Source organism: Leucoraja erinacea, chromosome 35 (genome assembly GCF_028641065.1).
Source record: "Leucoraja erinacea ecotype New England chromosome 35, Leri_hhj_1, whole genome shotgun sequence".
In the NCBI taxonomy this organism is placed as follows: Eukaryota; Metazoa; Chordata; class Chondrichthyes; order Rajiformes; family Rajidae; genus Leucoraja; species Leucoraja erinaceus.
Genome location: NC_073411.1, coordinates 7,211,061 through 7,232,123, shown reverse-complemented (window position 1 = coordinate 7,232,123; position 21,063 = coordinate 7,211,061). Strand labels below are relative to the sequence as shown.

Sequence of the window (21,063 nt, the reverse complement as noted above, 5' to 3'; positions counted from 1 at the left end):
TCTGCCGAGTCTCACTGTTGGATTCGAGAGAGAGATTCACATCGATAGATTACCGTCTGTGTGCTGGGGCTGAAAGAAGCAGGCGGATTCCGACAGCTGAGGCCCGGGAAGCAGCAGAGCGATGCGCAGTAGGTGTTTCTGCTGAGAGAAAGGGAAAGAGAGAGACGTTGACAGGCGACTAACACTGCAACATATCCCTGACACTGCCTCGGAAGGCGGCTGTGCAGCGACTCAAAGCCGCGTTGGGTTGTTTATTGAAAACCAAGCAACAGTCAGGTGCACAAAGGTGATCCGTACGTCCCATGATCTCCGAACCAGACCGCGTCGCCCTAGTGAATGAGCGGTCTGGTTCGGAGACCATGGGACGTACGGATCACCTTTGTGCACCTGACTGTTGCTTGGTTTTCAATAAACAACCTCTGTCCCGCTGCCACCGCCCGCAGACTTCATTCTCCCTACTCGAGAATCTGCTTTCCAACCTTCGCTTACGCTGCCTGTGCCCTGTCCATTCAGAAAGGAGGTGGAGTTCCGCTGGCCCTTCCTTCCACTTCACTGCAACCAGCGTATCATCCTTAAAGTCATCAAGCACCGAAGCTGAGCATGCCTCAAAAATGCCCCATCTACGCTAGTCCCACCTGCAGGTGTTTAGCCCAAGTCCGATTAAACCATTCCTACGCATGGCCCTTTGGGTGAAAACGTTACCCCTTAGGTTCCTGTTAAATCTTTCCGTCTTCACCTTAAACCTATGTCCTCTGGTTCTCCTTTCCCCTCATCTGGGCAAGAGAATCCGTGTGGCTATCCGATCAATTCCTCTCATGACGTTGTACATCCCTATAATATCACCCCCTCGTCCTCTTGCGCCACAAGGAATAGACTCCCAGCCTGCTCAATCTCTCCTAATAAATTCCATTAATTTCCACCAAACATTCCTCAGTCTACCTACCCATCCGATCGAGATTCCGCTGCAATGTATTCCCGATCCACGTTGTCCGGCTTCCGGACCCATCGAGTTACTCCAGCACTCTGTCTCCTTTTTGTCTTAAAAATAGCGTTGTAGTACGTGCATCATCTACCTCCTCTGGTAACACGCTCCATTTACCCATCGCCTTCTTTTTGAAGAGGTTATCACTTAGATCCCTATTAGATTCTCTCCTTAAACCTTTGCCCTCAGGTCCATTAAATCCCTGTTTTGGGCAAAATCCCCTGTGTATACTCCTATCTACCTCCATTTAGATTATATCAGCAGTCTGCCCATCTAATCCCACCTTTCCCATTTGATGCTTGGCACTTGTGCGACAAACTTGAATACAAAACTTGAGACTGCACTTCCTCCCTCATCACCGTTCACGGTCCTAAACAGCTCTTCTCGGCCGAGACGGAGACTCACGAGCATCTCTCCTAATGTGGCGTGTTTGTTCATCGAATATCTTCCAATACGACACAGGAACAGGTTTTCGGCGCACAATGGCTGTATTCAGTAATGTTGCCCCTTCATATATCTCTGCTCTTCCCTACCAGTTTTTAATTTTACTATCATGACCTTTCAAAATTGGAGCGAGTGTAGCCAACTAGACACACACAAGCTTGCTCTGCCCTTCAGTACCATCGGCGTTAATTTGCTCCAGACATTTCGCCCTCTGGGCCAGATTCCGAGATATCTTAATTCCGCAGTCTTTCAAATAATGTATGTACTTCCTCTTTAAATAGCTCAAATGATCTGAATTCCACCACCCTCGAGGTAGTGAAATGGAGAGATTCGTCGCTCCCTACAATAATAGTTCTACACACCTCAGCTTTAAATAGTTGCCTCCCCATCAAATTCTGTTATTATCATCCTTCGGTTGCGATTGTCAGAAGGCACGTGACTATATTGCATATTTTTGCTCCTATACTCGACTCCTCTTGTTATAAAGGCCAGCATGCCATTCGCTTTCTTCACTACCTGCATGCTTACTTTCATAGAATGATGAACAGGGACCCCCCAGATCCATTTCTACTTCAACAATGGGTGACGTTTTAGGTCTGAAGAAGGGTCTCGAGCCGAAACGTCACCCATTCCTTCTCTCCAGAGATGCTGTCCGTCCCATTGAGTTCCTGCAGCTTTTTAGTCTACCTTGGGACAATGCACTACCTCACTCCATTCCAGCCTGGAAAAGATATCCATTGTTAATATGATAAACATATTTAATCCGCGTCAGTGCACTTCTGAAAACCCCGTACAGGCAATCAGTAACTGGTATTACATGACATTTGGACGTGCCCATGGTTTCTATAGATTTAGAGGGATATGGGCCATTACAGGCAGATGGGACTAGCGTTGTTGGTCAGCCTACAGAACTCTGACAGGTGAGCAGCGAGAGGTAGTAGAGCGATGGCCAGAAGAAGATGACGGCGGAATATGTTTGTTATATGTTTATTGTTATGCAAGAGTCGTTACATTATATTCAAGAGTCAAGGCTCCTGTATCCCATTGATGAATGTCTCCGCGTTGAAAGGGAGCTGTCGGTTCATTCCAGCTCATTTCCCAATAGCTCCACCTATATCACAATCGACAGACCGGTCATTCTTCATCTTGACATGAAACGAACAAGTGTGAATATCGAAAGTTATCACACACTCTTCCGGGACACCAAATGGCATAAAATACCTGGGGAATAGATCAGGGAAGCAATGATGAACAATTCGGTACATGTGTCTCAGCCCCAGGGACGTGGGTTCGACCCTGACCTCCGCTTCTGTCTGTGTGGAGTTTGTCCGTTCTCCCTATGACTGCCTGGGTTATTTTCGTGGATGCTGAACTTTTCTCCCACATCCTAGAGACTTGCGGATCGGGAGGAACTAAGTCCAACGGCAATGCAGGAATAATGCATGGTCTGAGATAGCGCGGTGAATCCCCCCCCCCCCTCTCACTCTCTCTCGCTCTCCTTGTAGACTAATCCTAAACTCGCGTGGAGGTTAGCAATTGTTACCCCGCTACAACCATGTGCCAGGACTGCACATTGGTGATGAATTTGCCAATGCAGTTTGTCCCCAGAGTTCAGGCGACTGAAGAATTCAAAACATAAGGACACAAAGTACTGACGCAACTGAGCGGGCCAGGTTGCACCTCTGGAGTGTTCGAGGCGATCGCAGTCAGTGGACACAGCCTGGGAGCGGCCGGAGATGCGGTCACTCGGACAATACACAATAGACAACAGACAATAGATGCAGGAGTAGGCCATCCTGCCCCTCGAGCCATCATCGCCATTCATTGTAATCATGGCTGATCATTCACAATCAGTACCCGGTTCCTGCCTTCACCCCATATCCATTGATTCCACTATCGTTAAGAGCTCCATCTAACACTCTTGAAAGCATCCAGTGAATTGGCCTCCACTGCCATCTGAGGCAGAGAATTCCACAAATTCACAACTCTCTGGGCGAAAAGGTTGTTCCCCATCTCCGTTCTACATTGTCTACCCCATAATCTTAAACCGTGGCCCCTGGTTCTGGACTCCCAGAATATCGGGAACATGCCTCTGGAGTGTCCAATCTCTTAATAATCTTCCATTTTTCATTACAAGTCCAGTCGCTCCATTTTTTCAATATATGACAGTCCGGCCATCCCGGGAATTAATCCTACGCTGCACTCCCTCAATGGCAAGAATGTTCTTCCTCAGACTTGGAGACCAAAACTGCATACGATATTGTCTCACCAAGGTCCTGTACAACTGTTGAAGGACTTCTTTGCTCCTGTAATCAACTCCTCTTGTTATGAAGCCCATTAGCTTTCTTCACTGCCTGCGGTACCTGCATGCTTACCTTCAGTGCAGGAGCAGTACAGACAATGTCCCACCTACTGGAGTGTAACGACGCCCCCCAGTGCAGCCCCCAGGACCTGGCTGAACCGACCCGACTAGCTGTGACCTGCGCCAGATACTGACAGAACGACATCTGAGATTGCAACGGTCTCGAAGAAGAAGACCTTCAGTGACTGGTGAACTGATGAACAAGGACACCCAGATCTCGTTGTACTGCACCTTTTGCTAACATGACACCATTCAGATAATAATTTGCCTTCCCGTTTTTTTGCCAGCAAAGTGTATGCTCATGTATCCACTTTAAACTGCATCTGCCATGCATCTGCCCACTCACCCAACCTGCAAGTCACCCTGCATCCTCAGAGCATCCTCGTCACAATTCACACTGCCACCCAGCTTTGTGTCATCCGCATATTTGACAATGTTTCCACCAATCCCCTCACCTAAATCATCAATGTATATTGTAAATAGCTGCGGTCCCAGCACCGAGCTGAGAAGTCACTTATCCACGTTCTCCGAAGATGCGACGTGACCCAGTGCAATGAGGGCCCCGTGCCAGTGCTGTGTGATCCTGTGGTTTGCTTCGGCTGCACTTTGAAGTCCTTCATGCAACCCCTTCCCTCCTTCTCCCCCTCCCCTCCCTCCCTCCGCCAAGCCTTCCCCGCCGATCCCCACACAGAACCATATCCCGGGCGAGGGTTCCCCGTCTATCGGGTTTGGTACAGAGATGGGGAAAGCCGATGACCGGGCCGTTCCGTCTACTGTTGCCGTCAATTCCCAACCCATTGCCAGTCACACCGTTCACCCCACGGCATCGGCGATACCCCCTTGAGCCTGCGACGCCAGTTCAGCCGTCGGGGTCAAATCCTGTGAGCTAAAGGGCGGATGATCACTTACCGCTCGCAGCATTTATAGCCCCCGCGCGCACACACGCACTCCCAGCAGTTGGAGCTAAACCAACCTTCTCCGTATTGATGATACGTTCCGTCGTTTAGGTCAAAGCACGTGTCCCTACCTGTTGGTGACAAAGACAGCGAGTGGGCATTATCCCGTCAGGGAGTGGAGTGACCCGAGGGGGTGGCGGGGCTGTGGTGTCGAACCAGTACCAACGCACCCTGGATATGAGCCATTTTGACCACTGGGAAGAGCCTGCGTCTGTCCACGTGTGTACTGACCCGGACCTGGCACTTGCTGCACGGCCCCGTTTCAATCGGGTTCCGACAACAGCGCCCGACCCAACACCCAGCGCTCACTACATCTATTTTTAAATTAAAAGACACGTGTTCAGCTATTTACAGAAGTATTTGCGCATGGAATTTTATCAAAACACCCACCGCCATAACATCACTATCAATAGATCACAACCTACTATTAAATTACTATGTTACAATCCTCAACCAGGAGACAGACAGTCCCTCGAGGCGCCCATCATATCTGGAACGCCTCCCAGGCAGTCCTCGTCTGCCTGGTGCCGTGAGCCGTGGCCAAGCCCAGTGGCAAACCAACCAGGTCCTCCGCTAATCTACCCACCTCACTCCGCGCTGGGTGCACAAAGATGAGGATGGTGGGTCTGGAGCGGAGCCATGAATCAAGGGGCAGCTCATTCAAGTTGCTCGCTCCATAATGGTGTCGGGAGAAACTGCAGATACCAGTTAAACTGAAGATTGACACAAAATGGTGAAGTGACTCTGCGGGTCAGCGAATCAGGTCTGAAGAAGGGTCTCGACCCGAACCATTTCTGCAGAGATGATGCCTGAGCCGCTGAGTTACACCAGCATTTTGTGTCTATCACGAGGGATTCACCGACGCCCCTGGTTCCAGTGTGAACCCTGGCCCACTGGGATCTCCAATATCCATCCAGGCTGTGTGTGCCGGGACCAGTCAATGGTTTGGGATGAACCAGGCAAAATCCGTCTCGCGGCCAAGGAGGTGTCGCCATTGTTGTAGGGAGCGTGTATTCCATTGATTGCCCGGAATGATCCCACACAGCCCAGTGATTAGCCTCTGATGACCAGTTCTATCAACAAGAGTTGGGGGTCAAATATTGGTCAGTGTACAGGGGCAGCTGCACTTCATTCTGAGGAGACCCTTCACTCCAACCGTGGAGAAGGTTTAGTGCTTCAGCTGAAGTGCGGCAGAGGAGCGCGCTTTAAGCTGGGGGTTGGTCGGGGCATCAACCTCCACCACCCTCAGGCTCTTGCCCGACCGAGGAGCAGGCGGGGAGCCAAGGGTGACCAGCCTTAGCGTAGCGCCATCCATGGGTGTAATGTCCCTGCACAGTCTCTGCTATCGGCCGAGTCTCACTGTTGAATTCGGGAGAGAGATTCACATCGATAGATTACCGTCTGTGGCCTGGGGCTGAAAGAAGCAGGCGGATTCCGACAGCTGAGGCCCGGGAAGCAGCAGCGCGATGCACAGTAGGAGTTTCTGCGGAGAGAAAGGGAAAGAGAGAGAGACCTTGACAGGCGACGTGGTCAAGTAACTAACACTGCAACATGTCCCCGTCACTGTCACCTCGGAAGGCGGCTGTGCAGCGACTCAACTGAGTTGTTTATTCAAAACCAAGCAACAGTCAGGTGCACAAAGTTGAGCCGTACGTACCATGATCTCCGACCCAGACCACTTGGCCCTAGTGAATGAGCGGACAGCCTCTGTCCCGCTGCCACCGCCTGGAGGCTTCATTCCCCGCCCTCGAGAATCTGCTTTCCAACCTTCGCTTACGCTGCCTGTGTCCTATCCATTCAGAAAGGAGGCGGAGATCCGCTGGTCCAACCTTCCACTTCACTGGTCTCCGCAACCAGCGTATCATCCTTAAAATCATCAAGCAACGAAACTTTCCATGCCTAAAAAAAATACCATATCCCACATGCAAGTGTTCAGCCCAAGTCCATCGACACTTTTCCTATCCCCGGACCCGTCCAAATGTCTTTAATGCTATTGTGCGAACACCTCTCATCTCTCACCCTCCCATCTGTAATTGCTGCTGCTACAAGCTGCGCTTTGTTCTGCCCCTCCCCTCTTCTAGTGACTGAGGGTAGGGGAACAGAGAGGGAGGGAATGGGGGAGGAAAGGGGGGAGGGAAGGGGAAGGGGGGGGGGGTGGGGAAAGAAGAGGGAGGGTGGAGAAGAGGAGGGGGTGAGGGTAGTGCTGGGGAATGGGAGAGGGTAGCGGTAGGAAGAGGGATGACGAGGTAATGGAGGAGGGGAGGGTGTGAGAGGAGGCAGCAGAGGAGGGTTGGTGGAGGGGGGGGAGAAGGAGGATGATGGAAGAGCGGAAGAGGGGACTGAAGGGACTTTCAGGTTGGTCTTATATCGGGCGGCCCAGGATTTCAACACCGCGGGGCCTGGTGTCCGAGTTCGCCAGTGTCAGAGGTCCGGCCAGCGCGGCCTGATAACTTTGGACATTGCAGTCTTCAGGGAGGAAGCGGCCGCTTCAGTCCAGGCCGCTGAAGAATGTTCACCCGACGCCGATGATCCAGCTTCGCGGCAGAGGGCCTGAAAACATCGAGTTGGCTGAGGAGGCCACACATAGACCCCGACCTCGGGTGGACTATGAGGGGGAGAACTTGATATTTTTAGTGCCTTCCCTCACAGTGAATTCTGCTGTGGGGGGGGGGGGGGGGGGGGGGGGGGGGGGGGGGGGGGGGGGGGGGGGGGGGGACGTTCGACGTTTCATGTTGATTTCTTAGTGTACTGTTTTGTGTCTTTTTTTCTTTTTTTTTCTCTTTTTTTGTTTTGTATTGATTTTATTGACATTTGGTCTGTTCTGTTAATTTAATCAAACTCTGTAAATCACTTTGGTTCAAATACGGGTTTTGTCGAAAAGTGCTATATAAATAAAGATTATTATTATTATTATTATTATTACATGTTATTGCCATTTTGAAATGTAAAGACGTCGCAGTAATTGGGGTGGGGGGGGGGGTGCCGTGACTCGCTTCACAGCGGGGATCTCTGGCGTCACAACGGGAACCCGTTTCGGGGCCATGGGTCGGTGTTGGAATATTGCCTTGCGGGACTGGCCCAATTGGTCCGCACCTGGTCTAGTGTCCACTAAAGATATTAGATTCCCCTCACGACCCTAGAGATACCTTTAGCTGCTCGTAATGGAGCAGCCCCCTCATCCGTGGAATCAGCCCAATGAATCTCTTCTGGAGAGACCTCTCGTCCAAAGTCATGATATTCGTCCTTGAATAATGCAGCCAAAACTCTGTACACTATTCCAGATATCATGTGCGATAGTTCCTATACCTCTCCATTTCTAAACTCCAACTTCCTTGGATAATCTGCCAACCTGCCGTTTATCTTCTAAATCACTTGTTGTATCAACGTTTGCCCATTTATGGACACAGGGATCCCACTCACTTTGCTCATCTGTCTATGATTTTAATTAAATGATTGTCTGCCATCGCATGCACCTGACCGAAACATAATTAAGATCACAATTCCCACATTAAGCTGCACTTGCCATTGTTTCGGCCGCTCACTCAACTCATCCTAAGATAAACATGCAGGCACAGCAGACAATTTTGGAGGGATATGGACCAAACGCGGGCACGTGGGACAAGAGTAGCTGGGACATGTTGGCCGGTGTGGGCAAGTTGGGCCGAATGGCCTGTTTCCACACAATATCACTCCATGACTCTAATTATAACGGGACTTAGAGACCGAGGTCGATGAGCAAACTAACGCTGCAACATGTACCTGTCAACAGGCACCTTGGTGGTGGGTGGTGGGGGGGGGGTGGCGGGGGGGGGGGGGGGGGGGGGGGGGGGGGGGGGGGGGGGGGGGGGGGTTGACTGAAGGCCGAGTAACAGCTGGGGGGGGGGGGCACACAAACCGTTTCGCGGCATGTGTTCTATCTACTCAGAACTGCGATAACTTTCATCCCAATAGCGCCCACAACCAGCACATCATCATGATTATCGGTTTCTTTCTGGGGGAGGGAACGCCATGCAACCCTGGTACTGTCACGGGAACCTGGTGGGGGTTTTTGGTGGGGTGGGGGTGGTTTGGGTGTTGGGGGGGGGGGCTGGGGGGGGGGGGGGGGGGGGGGGGGGGGGGGGGGGGGGGGGGGGGGGGGGGGGGGGTATTGGGGGGGGATTGAATGAAGGACGGTAAGTAGGAACAGATGCTGTAAGGAATTCACGACACAACCGGCGGGATGTATATATCTTCAGGGGGGCGAAACCTTTCAGTCACAATAGCGGGGACTGGGGGGATATCATCTCAACCCCCGGGTTGTAAGGCTGGGGGACCCCTGTCCATGGGGGGGCCACATTGGGGGTATGGTCGCTGCTCTTCTCTGATTGGGCAATGCTGACATCAGGGGGGGGGTCTGTGGGGGATTGCCGTTTACCTGCCACCGGGGGGGCCGGGGGGGGGGACCTCAGGTTCGCAATACAAGGGGTCTACAGACTGGGGGGGAATTTGCGGGTGCAGGGGCCCAGTGGGGGTTGCAGTTGAGAAAACCTGACGGAAGGAATGGGCGGGACTTGGTCTAAGTTGCTGGGTTGGGTGTGGGATTTTATAAAGGATTTTGTTAAGGGGGCTGGAGCTGACTCCTCTGGGCGTTCGGCTCAGCAGCCTATGTTGAGCCACAAGGCTTCGAGCGACAGCTGTGAAATTATCGCACACAAACGTTTAAGCCGGCGGTGGTGCCCGGCCTGAGCTACCTCAGGAGAAATGAGATTAACTTTCGCCCGATAGCGTCCAAAACCAGCACAAGTTCCATCCATCATGTTTCCACCTCCGGTCAGCTTACACGAGACATCTGTCCCTGCCAACGCCGTCTAGTTACTCGCCGCACCTCTGTGCTGTTAACCTGTTCGGTGCATCACGGTACCGTCTGTGTGGAGGGATCTAAGGTCTTTACCGGACACCGCTCGCGAGGTTTTCTCAGTGTTTCACGCGTACATACAAGATTTCACAGAATGGAGATCCCTCCCTGTCCATGCAGTTGCCCCTCGTTTCAAAAAAAACCAACTGTTGCAACCGACCCAAAAATCATTCCCCGACTCGACGCTCTCAGATGTATGGGGGGATTTTACGTACAATGGAGGTAATGCTCCCGTGGGACGGACTCCTTGCCTATGCACGGGATTCAGCTAGCATCGTTGAATCAGCTCAGGCTCACCTTCTGACTATGGAAGGCTACTACAGCAAAGCGGCGGAACCCCCCCGGCAAGAGCGGTGGGGAGGTGCGGTCAGTAGGACTCTCCCAACAACCTTCAGTAATGTCCCCTGCCCTCCATTCTCCAGAGAGGCGGTCCCTCACCTAACTCAACCATGTGAGCCTGGCGTGACGTGGGAATAGGTTTAATGCCTGCTGCGAGGTCCAAACACAGGTCCAAGGTAATCTCTTCCAACGGTTTTCCCCTACCTCCCCTCCTCCCGCCGCTAAATCCTATAGACTCAATAAATCAACACCCATAACTAGATGAATGCCGAATATTTTTTGCCTGAATGGGGTAACATAGTACAGAGATGTAGAGAGCCCGGGGTCAGGACTTCAGTCCATAATCAATAGCACGATCTAATCCTAACCCAATCGCCAGATGCGATACATCTCTCACCCGGCATATAAAATGAGAATAAAGCGATAGCTTTCTCAGGATGCCCTTCAACGCCTGTATTCTGCCCAAGTTAGTCAAGTCTAGGTAAGTGTACCCTGCCCCCCCTCCATTTCTTTATAATAGCAATTTAAAACAATACAACTCATCTCTCGTCTGGCCAAAGGCTTTACATGGTTATAAGTAAATAAAACACAAACAAACAATAAATAAAAAATAAATAATCGGCTGGATAAATAAATATAAGGCTTGGGAAATAAATAGATACGATTAACTAATTTTCAATCTTGAATGCATGGAATCGGATAGACAGAGCGATGGAAGATATGTAGGGGGGGAAAATAAATAAATGGGGAAAGGGGATGCCTGTGCCAAAAGTAGAGGAATAGCTAAACCGCAAATAGGCTAGCCCGTCCGCCAGATTCCAGCCCATTATGCCATACGACACGCGGGGTAGTACAGCAGCCCCAAGGTCGGCCGATTTATGAGAGGATTTGGAAGGTGGGCCTCTGGTGGGCCATGAGAAGGCTTTATTAATGTTCGGCTTTGGGGGGCAACACCCATGAGGGGCTGCTGTATAGACATTAGGCTCAGAGAGGCTGGCTGGAAAGGTATGGGAGTATAGATAAGGATTTCCCGTCTTGACTTAAAGGTGTCGATGTCAATCTTGGGGGCACATACAGTGCTTAGTCGTGGGGGATTGGCTAGGGATCATTTTGGATGCAGAGTGCGACAGGTCTAGTTTACGCTGCCAACCGTTTAGCGCTCGCGGTCGATCTTTCATGCTTATGCCCTGGGGGCGGGAGTAATTCAACCCACATGTGGCAGGTTCAACCGGTCGGGCGGCCGGTGTTCCCTGGAGTGAACGGCGGATGGATGTAGTACTTTTCACCTGTTTGATGGCGTTGTTGGCGCTTTGTGCGCGTCACACGCAACGACCCTTGCAGTTAGTGTCATACAATTTTCATCCAGGTTGATGAGGCGTTCGTCGTATGGTAACCATACGGCCGTGCTGCTAGCGACTTGTTGGCACAATAGTGTGGCGGTTGTTACCATGGCTTGCTCTTGGAGTCGGGTCTGGGTGTGGTGGGGCCGTGTGAGCTTGAGTGGATTCCCTTGCTGGGTCTGGTGGCAGGGGGATCGTGGGTTGGCTCCGTCTATCTAAATCCCGAACCCTGGCTTGCTAACATTCCAAACCACTGGCGTGAGTTGCAACCGGGTCGCGATCCGTCCCGGGAGCTAATACAGGAGACCTCTGACTTGAACTTCACACTTATCAGCGTGCGCGCACACACGGCACCCTGCAGGTAGGGTTACCTGGGTCTCTCCGAGTGATGAGTCGTCCGTGAAATGTGTCAACGCCTATGCCCTTGTTGTTGGGCAGACAAAGACCGAGATCACACTGTCCTTCTCGGGGACGTGGAGTTGTCACCAGGGGGTTGCCAGGAGTCGTATCACAAACAGGAATTCAACTCACGATTGAAATGAGCCGAGGTACAGATCCTGGGAAGGAGCAAGAGACCATCATCAGTCTGTACGACCGGACTGATCCTGGATGCACGTCTTCTGGCGCCATGACGGTTGAGGACAACGCTTGGTGTTATCATAAATATATCCAGCATGTATCAAGGGGCAACCTGGCGGGTGCTGAAAAGGTCGCATTTGAAAACAGCCGACACTCCAATATATTGAGTCTGGTGGAAGACTAAAAACCTGCAGGGCGGCTCGGACAAATTATGGTTAGTTCTTGTATCACAGGAGACCAGTCATCGCCCAGCGAGGGCTACATCACCTTCTGGTGCCATGGGCACTGCGACCGAGGTTTCAAGGAGAACGGACGGAGTTCGATGGACGTACCGCTTGAGTCTTGTGAAGGCAGTCGGCTGTATGGAGACTTGCCCTGCATGGGCTTCCAGCCGTGACCCGCAGGCCAACCTCCGTTGTGCTGCAACCCCTCACTTGTTAGTGTGTTTGGGCCCTTGCCTGTCCCATCGCACGAGGTGCACCTAGTTTTTGGATTCAAGAACCAGATTTGATAAGGTTTCATCGAGGTAGACAGTTGGGATGGGAGATGTGGAAGGTTGAAACGTGTTCCGACGTTACTGTGGGAGTCCGTAACTGTGATTGGGGTGAGTGCAATGACAGAGGGGAATAAAGCAATTGTGCACGTGATTGATGATCATGCAACCCTGGTGTGTTGGGACTGATTGTAGTGTGGGAAAGTTGGGAGAAACAGATGTTGGTACCTCTGAGGACCTGATCAGATTGGACGTGGATTCCTGTGGTGTGGAACGATATTGATTGCGGACACTGGAGTGATTGTAGAGAGCCAAAGGGTCGAGTTTGATAGTGGGGACGAGTTGGGTGAGAAGGGAAGCGTCTAATGGATGTAGCATCCGGCATTATAGATGTTGAGCATGGACGGGTGTTCCGAACAATTGATAGGGAAGGTTGCGGGTCCAATGGTAGGTTAGGGTTAGACGGGGTTTTGGTTAAAACCTTTCGCTTGTGGAACGTAGCATGCATAGGACAGCACCCTTTTTTGAGGACATGCTCTGTTTCGGTGCTTTATGAATTAATTCTGGTGTTAGGGATAATATGGCTGGGCTTGTGGAGGCCTTAGTGAAGTGAAAGGTTTGGAACTAGCGGTTACTCCTGCCACTAGTTTTATTTGAATATATAGGACGACCAGCTGCCATTGGATAAGCCTAGATTGGAGCAAAGATTCTAGGAGAGTGGAGAACGGAGATCGATAGGTCTGCGGGGGCTCTGGTCTGTACCCATGGCGCACACCTAGGCGTCCGCGCGTAGACACGGGGAGAGGCGGGTCTGGTTAGGTGATTAATGGTATGTACGGGTGCGAAGCTTTGGTGCATCTGACTGGTGTTGCTTTGCTCTTATCAATGAAAGACAACAGCGCAGCTTTGAGTCGCTGCACAGTCACCTGGCCGAGGGTGACCGTGCAGGGAAATTACATGTGCAGCCCCAGGGACATGTGGCCCAGTGTTATTAACTTGACTACTATGTCGCTCTAACAATATATCTCTGTCACTGACGCTGTCTGTCTCGTTCTCTCTTGCGAAGAAACTAATACCTGGCATGCATCCGACTCATCTCGCTGCTTCCACTGCGGCCAGCAAACTGCTGTCGGCCATCACCGCCCCCCACTGACTTCTTTGAGAAATGCAGAGCACAAACGCGGGGGCGTGACGCTAAAGCTCGTCCACCCTTGGTCCCCGCCGTTCCGCGGGTCGGGTTGGAGTTCTGAGGGTAGTGCAAGATTGATTGCCCCGACCAAACCCCAGTTTAAGGAGCGCTCCTCTTCTGGAATTCAGCTGAGACACTAAACATTGTCCACGGGTGGATTGAGGGATCTCCTCAGAATTAAGTGCAGCTGGCCCTGAAACCTGACCGATATTTGTCCCTCAACTGCTCTTGATAGAACTGGCCATCAAAGGCCAATCACTGGGCTGTGTGGGATCGCCCGGGGCAGCAAATGGAAGCCACGCGTCTCTACAATGGCGACAACTCGCCAGCTCCTCATTGGCCGGGAGACGGGTTTTACCTGAAAATGGTGAAAGTGCCCCAGGAGTCCCTGCCAAACCAGTGACAGGTCCCGGCATCCACAGCCTGGATGAGTATTGGGAATCACAGTGGGTCAGGGGATCACAGTTTAACCAGCGGCAACGGTGAAACTCAGACAGACACAAAAAGCTGGAGTAACTCAGTCGTCCACGAAGCATTTCGGGACTGACATTGCCGGTCCAGACAGCTTTTTCCGACCTGATCCGCGGACCCGCTGATCTACTCCAGCATTTTGTGTCTACCGTGCAGCCAAGTGCCAGGTCCGGGTCAGTACACACGCGGACGGACCCTGGCTCTTCCCAGTGGTCTGAATGGCTCATTTCCAGGATGTTTTTGTATTGAGTCAACGCCACTGCCCCGCCACTCCATCGGGTCTCTCCACTCCCCGACGGGACACTGACCACTGTCTTTGTCACCAACAGTTACGGGCACGTGCGTTGACACAAACGACGGAACGACTCATGAATTCGGAGAAGGTTGGATGAACAGCAACTGCTTGGAGTGCATGTGTGCGAGCGAAGGCTATGAATGCTGCGAACGGTAAGTCATCGCCCGCCGTTTAGCTCACATGATCTGACCCCGACGGGTGAACTGGCCAAGCGTGTTCTCAGGTTGGGACCCGTCGTTCGAGTGGCCGCATCTCCAGCCGCTCCCAGTCCGGGTTCATTGACTGCGACCGACTCAAAAAGTCCAGGGGTTCCACCTGGCCTCAAAGTCGCTTCAGTGCCGTGTCCATGAAAAAACAAATGCTCCGAGGTTAGGAATATTCTGCAAGGGGAGGGGTTGGACAGGCTAGATGCAGGAAGATTGTTCCCGATGTTGGGGAAGTACAGAACAAGGGGGTCACAGTTTAAGGAGAAGGGAGAAATATTTTAGGACCGAGATGAGAAAAACATTTTTCACACAGAGAGCGGTGAATCTGTGGAATTCTCTGCTACAGAAGGTAGTTGAGGCCAGTTCATTGGCTATATTTAAGAGGGAGTTAGATGTGGCCCTTGTGGCTAAAGGGATCAGGGGGTATGGAGAGAAGACAGGTACAGGATACGGAGTTGGATGATCAGCCACGATCATATTGAATGGCGGTGTGGGCTCGAAGTGGCGAATGGCCTACTCCTGCACCTATTTTCTATGTTTCTATGAGAGAGAGACCATAACTCCCCGTTAGCTCCGACCATGTATTAATCCTCCATTATCCTCCCCGCATTATGGTTGGATCTTTGCGCAGGACCCCTATTATTCTCCACCTGCACGCTCGGGACGAGTAACAGCGTCAGTTCACCTCCCGACCCGCAAGTCTCTGGGACATAGGAGGGAATTTGAGCATCCATAAAAAAAAATAACTCAAGCAGTCACAGGGAGAACGTAAAAAAACTCTACACAGTGAGGAGCCGAGGTCAGGATCGAACCCGCCTCCCAATGCAGAATTGTTCATCATTGGGTTCCCTGATCTGTTCCCCAGGTATTTCATGCCAGTTGGTATCCCGGATGAATGTGTGTTAGCTTTCGATGTTCACACGTGTTCGTTTCAAGTCCATTTGACGAATGACGTGTCTGTCGAATGTGCAGTAGATCGAGCTATTGGGAAATGAGCTGGGATAAACCTCCCTTCCAACGTGGAGACATTCATCAATGAGAAACAGGAGCCTTGACTCTTGAATATAATGTAACGACTCTTGCTCATAATAAACATATATCAAACCTATTCTGCTGTCATCGTCTGACCCATCATTTCAATTAGAAAGAGTGTAAGATACAGGATACCTTGTTTGAGTACATGAGTGTTTTTCAGAGAATGTAAATTGAACGAATTGTAATTTGTAAGAAAATGTAACGGTGAAATATTTAAATTAATATGAAAAGTGATAAATTCTAAAGATTTGATGCGTTTAGCCTGATTATGGGGCACGGGGCCTAGGGGTTCGCCTAAACCAGTGATTCGTTCCATCTGATTCTAACCCATCATTCAAATAGGAAATGGGCTGGAGAAAGAGAAGGCGTTGGGAAACTTTGTGCGCGATTGGGAACTTGAATGTGTGGCAACATTTAAGTTGGAGTGCATGCAAGTAAGAATTCCAAGAATTCCAAGGAAGTGTTTAAACTCATGAGAGGAATAGACTGAGTGGATACTCAGAGTCTCTTTCCCAAAGTAGGGGAAACCAAGAACCAGATGGCATAGATTTAAGGTGAAGAGGGATAGATATAATAGGAATCTGAGGCATTACCCTTTCACACAAATGCTAGTGGGTGTACGGAACGAGCAGCCGGAGGAGGTGCTTGAGGCACAGTCTATCGGGGCATGTTTTCACGCTCTATAACTCTCTGACGATTCAGGACGAGGCACTTCTTCAAGCTGGGGTGGGGTGGGGCGGGGCGGTGATGGAGTAAGCTAACACGGTGGAAGAAGGGCAACGCGTAGCAGCAGCGGTCACAGATGGAGAGCAGTGAGGCGATTCTCACAGTAGCATGTACTGTACTGCAGTAGCACAGTAGCACCCACACCAGTAGTAACAAAAGGCATTTGGACGGGCCCATTGAATGGAAAGGTTCAGACGGACATGGGCTAAAGACTTGCGGGTGGGACTAGCGGGGATGAAGCATTTTAAGAGGAACGGTCAGTTTCGCTGTTCTGTGACTTATAAGGATAAGTGCAGGTTGAAAGACCGGTGAAGTGAAAGGCGGGACCAGGGAAACTCCACCTTTTTCCTGAATAAATAGGACACAGCCAGCACAAGCCAAGGTTGAAATGCAGGTTCTCAAGAGTGGAGAATTACGTCTGCCGGCGGTGCCGGCCGGCGGGACGCAGGTTGTCTTCTCAGCAACTGGGGAGAAGCGGTCTGGTTCGGGGATCATGGTAAGTACGGATCGCCTTTGTGCATCTGACTGTTGCTGGGTGTTCAGTAAACTTCCCAGCGCTGCTTTAAGTCGCCGCACAGCCGCCTCTGAGGTGCCAATGACGGACATGATGCAGTGTTAGTTTACTTGACCACGTCACTCAACAACCTCTTTCTCTCTCTCCCTCTCCCTCCCTCCGCAGAAACTCCTACTGTGTATCGCTCTGCTGCTTCTCGCTGCTCCGCTGTCGGAATCCTCCTGCACCTTTCAGCGACAGGACACAAGCGGTAACATATGGACGTGAATCTCACTCTCAGGTCCGGCAGTGAGACTCTGACTGCAGGGACTGGGCAGTACATCATACTCATGGCGCTACGCTAAAGCTCGTCACCCTTGGCTCCCCGCTTATTCCTCTCACGAGTTGTAGTCTGAGGCTGGATACATAGAAAATAGGTGCAGGAGTAGGCCATTCGGCCCTTCGAGCCTGCACCGCCATTCAATATGATCATGGCTGATCATCCAACTCAGTATCTTGTACCTGCCTTCTCTCCATACCCCCTGATCTCTTTAGCCGTAAGGGCCACATCTAACTCCCTCTTAAATATAGCCAATGAACTGGCCTCAACTACCTTCAGTGGCGGAGAATTCCACAGATTCACCACTCTCTGTGTGAAAAAAGTTCTTCTCGTCTCGGTTTTAAAGGATTTCCCCCTTATCCTTAAACTGTGACCCCTTGGCCTGGACTTCCCCAACATCGGGAACAATCTTCCTGCATCTAGCCTGTCCAACCCCTTAAGAATTTTGTAAGTTTCTATAAGATCCTCCCTCAATCTTCTAAATTCTAGCCAGTACAAGCCGAGTCCATCCAGTCTTTCTTCATATGAAAGTCCTGCCATCCCAGGAATCAGTCTGGTGAACCTGTGGAGGGGATAGTGGATGATGACCCGACCAATCCTCAGTTGAGGGAGCGCTCCTCTGCCGCACTCCGGCTGAGGCACGGGTGGATTGAAGGATCACATCAGAATGAGGTGCAGCTACCCCTGTATACTAACCAACATTGGTCCCCCAACTACTGTTGATAGAACTAGTGACCAGCGGCCACACACTAGGCTTTTGGGATCATGCCGTGCACCCAATGCAACCCACGTGTCCCCACAACAATGGCGACACCTCACCCGCCGCGAAACGGGTTTTACATCAAAATGGTGAAGTGCCCCGAGAGTTCCTCCCAAACCAGTCGCGGCACCCACAGCTTGGATGAATATTGGGGATCCCCAGTGGGTCACAGTTTACGGATAAGAGGGAAGTCTTTTAGGACCGAGATAAGAAATTCATTTTTTACACCGAGAGTGGTGAATCTGTGGAATTCTCTGCCACAGAAGGTAGTTGAGGCCAGTTGATTGGCAATATTGAAGAGGGAGTTAGATGTGGCTAAAGGGATCAGGGGGGTATGGACAGAAGGCAGGTATGGGATACTGAGTTGGATGATCAGCCATGATCATATTGAATGCCGGTGCAGGCTCGAAGGGCCAATGGCCTACTCCTGCACCTATTTTCTATGTTTCTCTGTTACTATGTTTCACACTGTAACCAGCGGCAACGGCGAAGCATAACCAATAATGCCTTGATACACACACAGTGCTGGAGTAACTCAGTGGTTCAGGTAGCATCGATGGAGGAAAGGAATATGTGACGTTTCCGGTCGAGATCTTTCTTCAGACCTGACTCGGTGACCCGCTGAATTACTCCAGCATTTTGTGTAAACCAGCATCTGAAGTTTCTTCCGCCACAATTATGGAGTGAGCTACTTGAATGGGCTGCTCCATGAATTAAGGCCCCACTTCAGTCCCACCAGCCTAACCAGCGTGCACCCAATGCGGAGGGGAGTGGGTAGATCAGAAGATGATGTCGTGTCTTTCAACCTTGGGCCTGGCCAAGCTGGCCATTTGCAACAGACGAACGACCCACACTAGCCGTCTGCCCGCTTCCTTTCAGAGCTTACGTCGGCGCCTGGTAGTTCCTTGATAAAGAACACCAGGTGTCCACTGACATCCGGGAGGCAAACCATGATCGCTGGCCGCCGCGAGGGATTGACTGTCTCCTGAATCAGGATCGTAACTCTGCAGTTGTACAGAGCCCTAGTTAGACCACACCTGGGGTACTGTGTGCAGTTTTGGTCCCCTAATTTGAGGAAGGACATTCTTGCTATTGAGGGAGTGCAGCGTAGGTTTACAATGTTAATTTCCGGGATGGCAGGAACGTCATATGCTTTGAGAATGGAGCAGCTGGGCATGTACACTCTGGAGTTTAGAAGGATGAGAGGTGATCTCATTGAAACATGTAAGGTTGTTAAAGGCTGGGACACACTAGAGGCAGGAAACATGTTCCCGATGTTGGGGGAGTCCAGAACCAGGGGTCACAGTTTAAGAAAAAGGAGTAAGCACTTTAGAACGGAGACGAGAAAACACTTTCTCACAGAGAGTGGGAGTTTGTGAAATTCTCTGCCTCAGGGGGCAATTGAGGCAGGTTATCTTGATGCTTTCAAGAGAGAGCTAGATAGGGCTCATAAAAATAGTGGAGTCAGGGGATACGGGGAGAAGTCAGGAACTGGGTACTGAATGGGGATGATCAGCCATGATCACATTGAATGGCGGTGCTGGCTCGATGGGCCAAATGGCCTTGTCCTGCACCAATTGTCTATTGTCTATTATCTATTGTAACAGTGATTTGATATTTGGTTGCGATATTTGACAGTCTAATGTTATGGCGGTGGGTGTTTTGTAATAGTTCTGTAAGTAGCTGAATACATTGAATTTTATTTAAACATATTTGGATTCCCCAATTCCCCAATTGGGCCTCCGAGATAGTGAAGCTGAGAGTGGGTCGGGCGCTCTTGTCGGACCCGGGTGAAACGGTACTGTGCAGCCAAGTGGCAGGTCCGGATCAGTACACACGCGGACGGACCCTGGCCCTTCCCAATGGTCTGAATGGCTCATTTCCAGGGTGCGTTTGTATTGAGGCAACACCACTGCCCCGCCACCTCCTCGGGTTACTCTGCTCCGACCACCTGCTCTCTATGTCACCAACAGGTAAGGACGTATGCGTTGACGTTAACGACGGAACGTTTCATGAATTGGAAGAAGTTTGGATGGGCAGCAACTGCTGGGAGTGCGTGTGTTCGCGCAAAGGTTACACATGCTGCGATCGGTAAGTAATCACCAGCCGTTTAGCTCACATTGTCTGACCCCGAATGGTCGCCGGTGCCATGGCGTCAGCCGTAAGTGTTGGCGTTGGGTTGGTTATTGACGGGCACAGTAGACGGAACGGCTCGACCACCGGTTCTCTCCATCTCTGTACCAAACCCGGGATCTGGTTTGAAAGAAAGGAATAAAGGATTAAAGGATTAAAGGAAAAAATAAATAAAGAAAGAAAGAAAGAAAGAAAAAAGAAAGAAAGAAAGAAAGAAAGAAAGAAAGAAAGAAAGAAAGAAAGAAAGAAAGAAAGAAAGAAAGAAAGAAAGAAAGAAAGAAAGAAAGAAAGAAAAAAGAAAGAAAGAGGTAGGAGAAAAGAAAAAAGAAAAGAGAAAAGAAAGAAAGAAAGAGGTAAATAGAAAAAGAAAGGCAGAAAGAGAGAATGAACGGTGAGCCAGATGCAACGAAATGTCGTTCAGACTTGCATCTGTTGGTGTATTTTTGAATGACAATAAAGTATTTGATTGATTGATTGATTGAAAGAGACCGCACCGCAGGGTTGGATGTTCGGGTTAGACCTAGATATTTCTGTCCACCTGCACGCTCGGGGCGAGTTGTTTATCATTGGTTCCCTGATCTGTTCCCTAGGTATTTCATGCCAAATGATTTCCCGGACGACTGTATGATAACTTTCGATATTCAGGAATGTTCGTTTCACGTCAAACAAAAGGCCCACCCGACTGTCGACTGTCAAACGCGAGTAGCTGTTGGCAAATGAGCTGGAATAAACAGGCAGCTCCCTTCCAATGTGGTGACATACATCAATGAGCCTTGACTCTTGCACATAATGTAATGATTCTTGCGTGACAATAAACAAATGCCAAACCTATTCTGTCGTGGTCTTCTGACCCATCATTTAATAGGAAAGCGGCGTGAGATGAAGGAGGCTCTGGGAACTTGAGTGTTTGAGAACATTTAAATTGAACGAAATGTAGGTTGTAAGAGAATATAACTATGAACTCTGTAAATGAGTCCGAAAAGTAATAAATACGAAGGCTTTTATACCTTTAGCTTGGAAATGGGG

At 50.6% G+C, this 21,063-nt stretch overlaps 2 protein-coding genes across 3 annotated transcripts; one reads left to right on the top strand and one right to left on the bottom strand.

The window, feature by feature from the left end:
- Positions 1-422: 422 nt before the first annotated feature.
- On the bottom strand, positions 423-6,505 carry LOC129713441 (prostate-associated microseminoprotein-like). Its single transcript, XM_055662497.1, has 4 exons — positions 6,402-6,505; positions 6,143-6,227; positions 4,698-4,815; positions 423-2,647 (listed from the first exon to the last, which is right to left on the bottom strand). The coding sequence occupies exons 1-4, from the start codon at positions 6,480-6,482 to the stop codon at positions 2,518-2,520; spliced, it is 414 nt and encodes a 137-aa protein (XP_055518472.1). The 5' UTR covers positions 6,483-6,505; the 3' UTR covers positions 423-2,517.
- A 7,250-nt stretch (positions 6,506-13,755) lies between these two features.
- LOC129713440 (prostate-associated microseminoprotein-like) lies at positions 13,756-20,868 on the top strand. Of its 2 annotated transcripts, none has more exons than XM_055662496.1 (4): positions 13,756-14,496; positions 16,991-17,075; positions 19,878-19,995; positions 20,628-20,868. In XM_055662496.1, the coding sequence occupies exons 1-4, from the start codon at positions 14,485-14,487 to the stop codon at positions 20,755-20,757; spliced, it is 345 nt and encodes a 114-aa protein (XP_055518471.1). In that variant the 5' UTR covers positions 13,756-14,484; the 3' UTR covers positions 20,758-20,868. The 2 variants fall into 2 exon arrangements, with proteins under 2 accessions (XP_055518471.1, XP_055518470.1); XM_055662495.1 differs by lacking the exon at positions 13,756-14,496 and adding an exon at positions 16,439-16,807.
- The last annotated feature ends 195 nt before the right edge of the window (positions 20,869-21,063 follow it).

Bases quoted from the DNA above. Each gene is read 5' to 3' on its own strand.
- LOC129713441 (XM_055662497.1), bottom strand. From the start codon at position 6,482: ATGAAGCCTCCAGGCGGTGGCAGCGGGACAGAGGCTGTCCGCTCATTC. The intron at 6,228-6,401 runs GTACGTACGGCT...TTCTCTCCGCAG, and splicing joins GGTCTGGGTCGGAGATCATG to AAACTCCTACTGTGCATCGC. The intron at 2,648-4,697 runs GTAAGTGATCAT...TCTATTCCCCAG, and splicing joins GGCTATAAATGCTGCGAGCG to GTATTTTATGCCATTTGGTG.
- LOC129713440 (XM_055662495.1), top strand. From the start codon at position 16,700: ATGCAGGTTCTCAAGAGTGGAGAATTACGTCTGCCGGCGGTGCCGGCC. The intron at 16,808-16,990 runs GTAAGTACGGAT...CTCCCTCCGCAG, and splicing joins GGTCTGGTTCGGGGATCATG to AAACTCCTACTGTGTATCGC. The intron at 19,996-20,627 runs GTAAGTAATCAC...TCTGTTCCCTAG, and splicing joins GGTTACACATGCTGCGATCG to GTATTTCATGCCAAATGATT.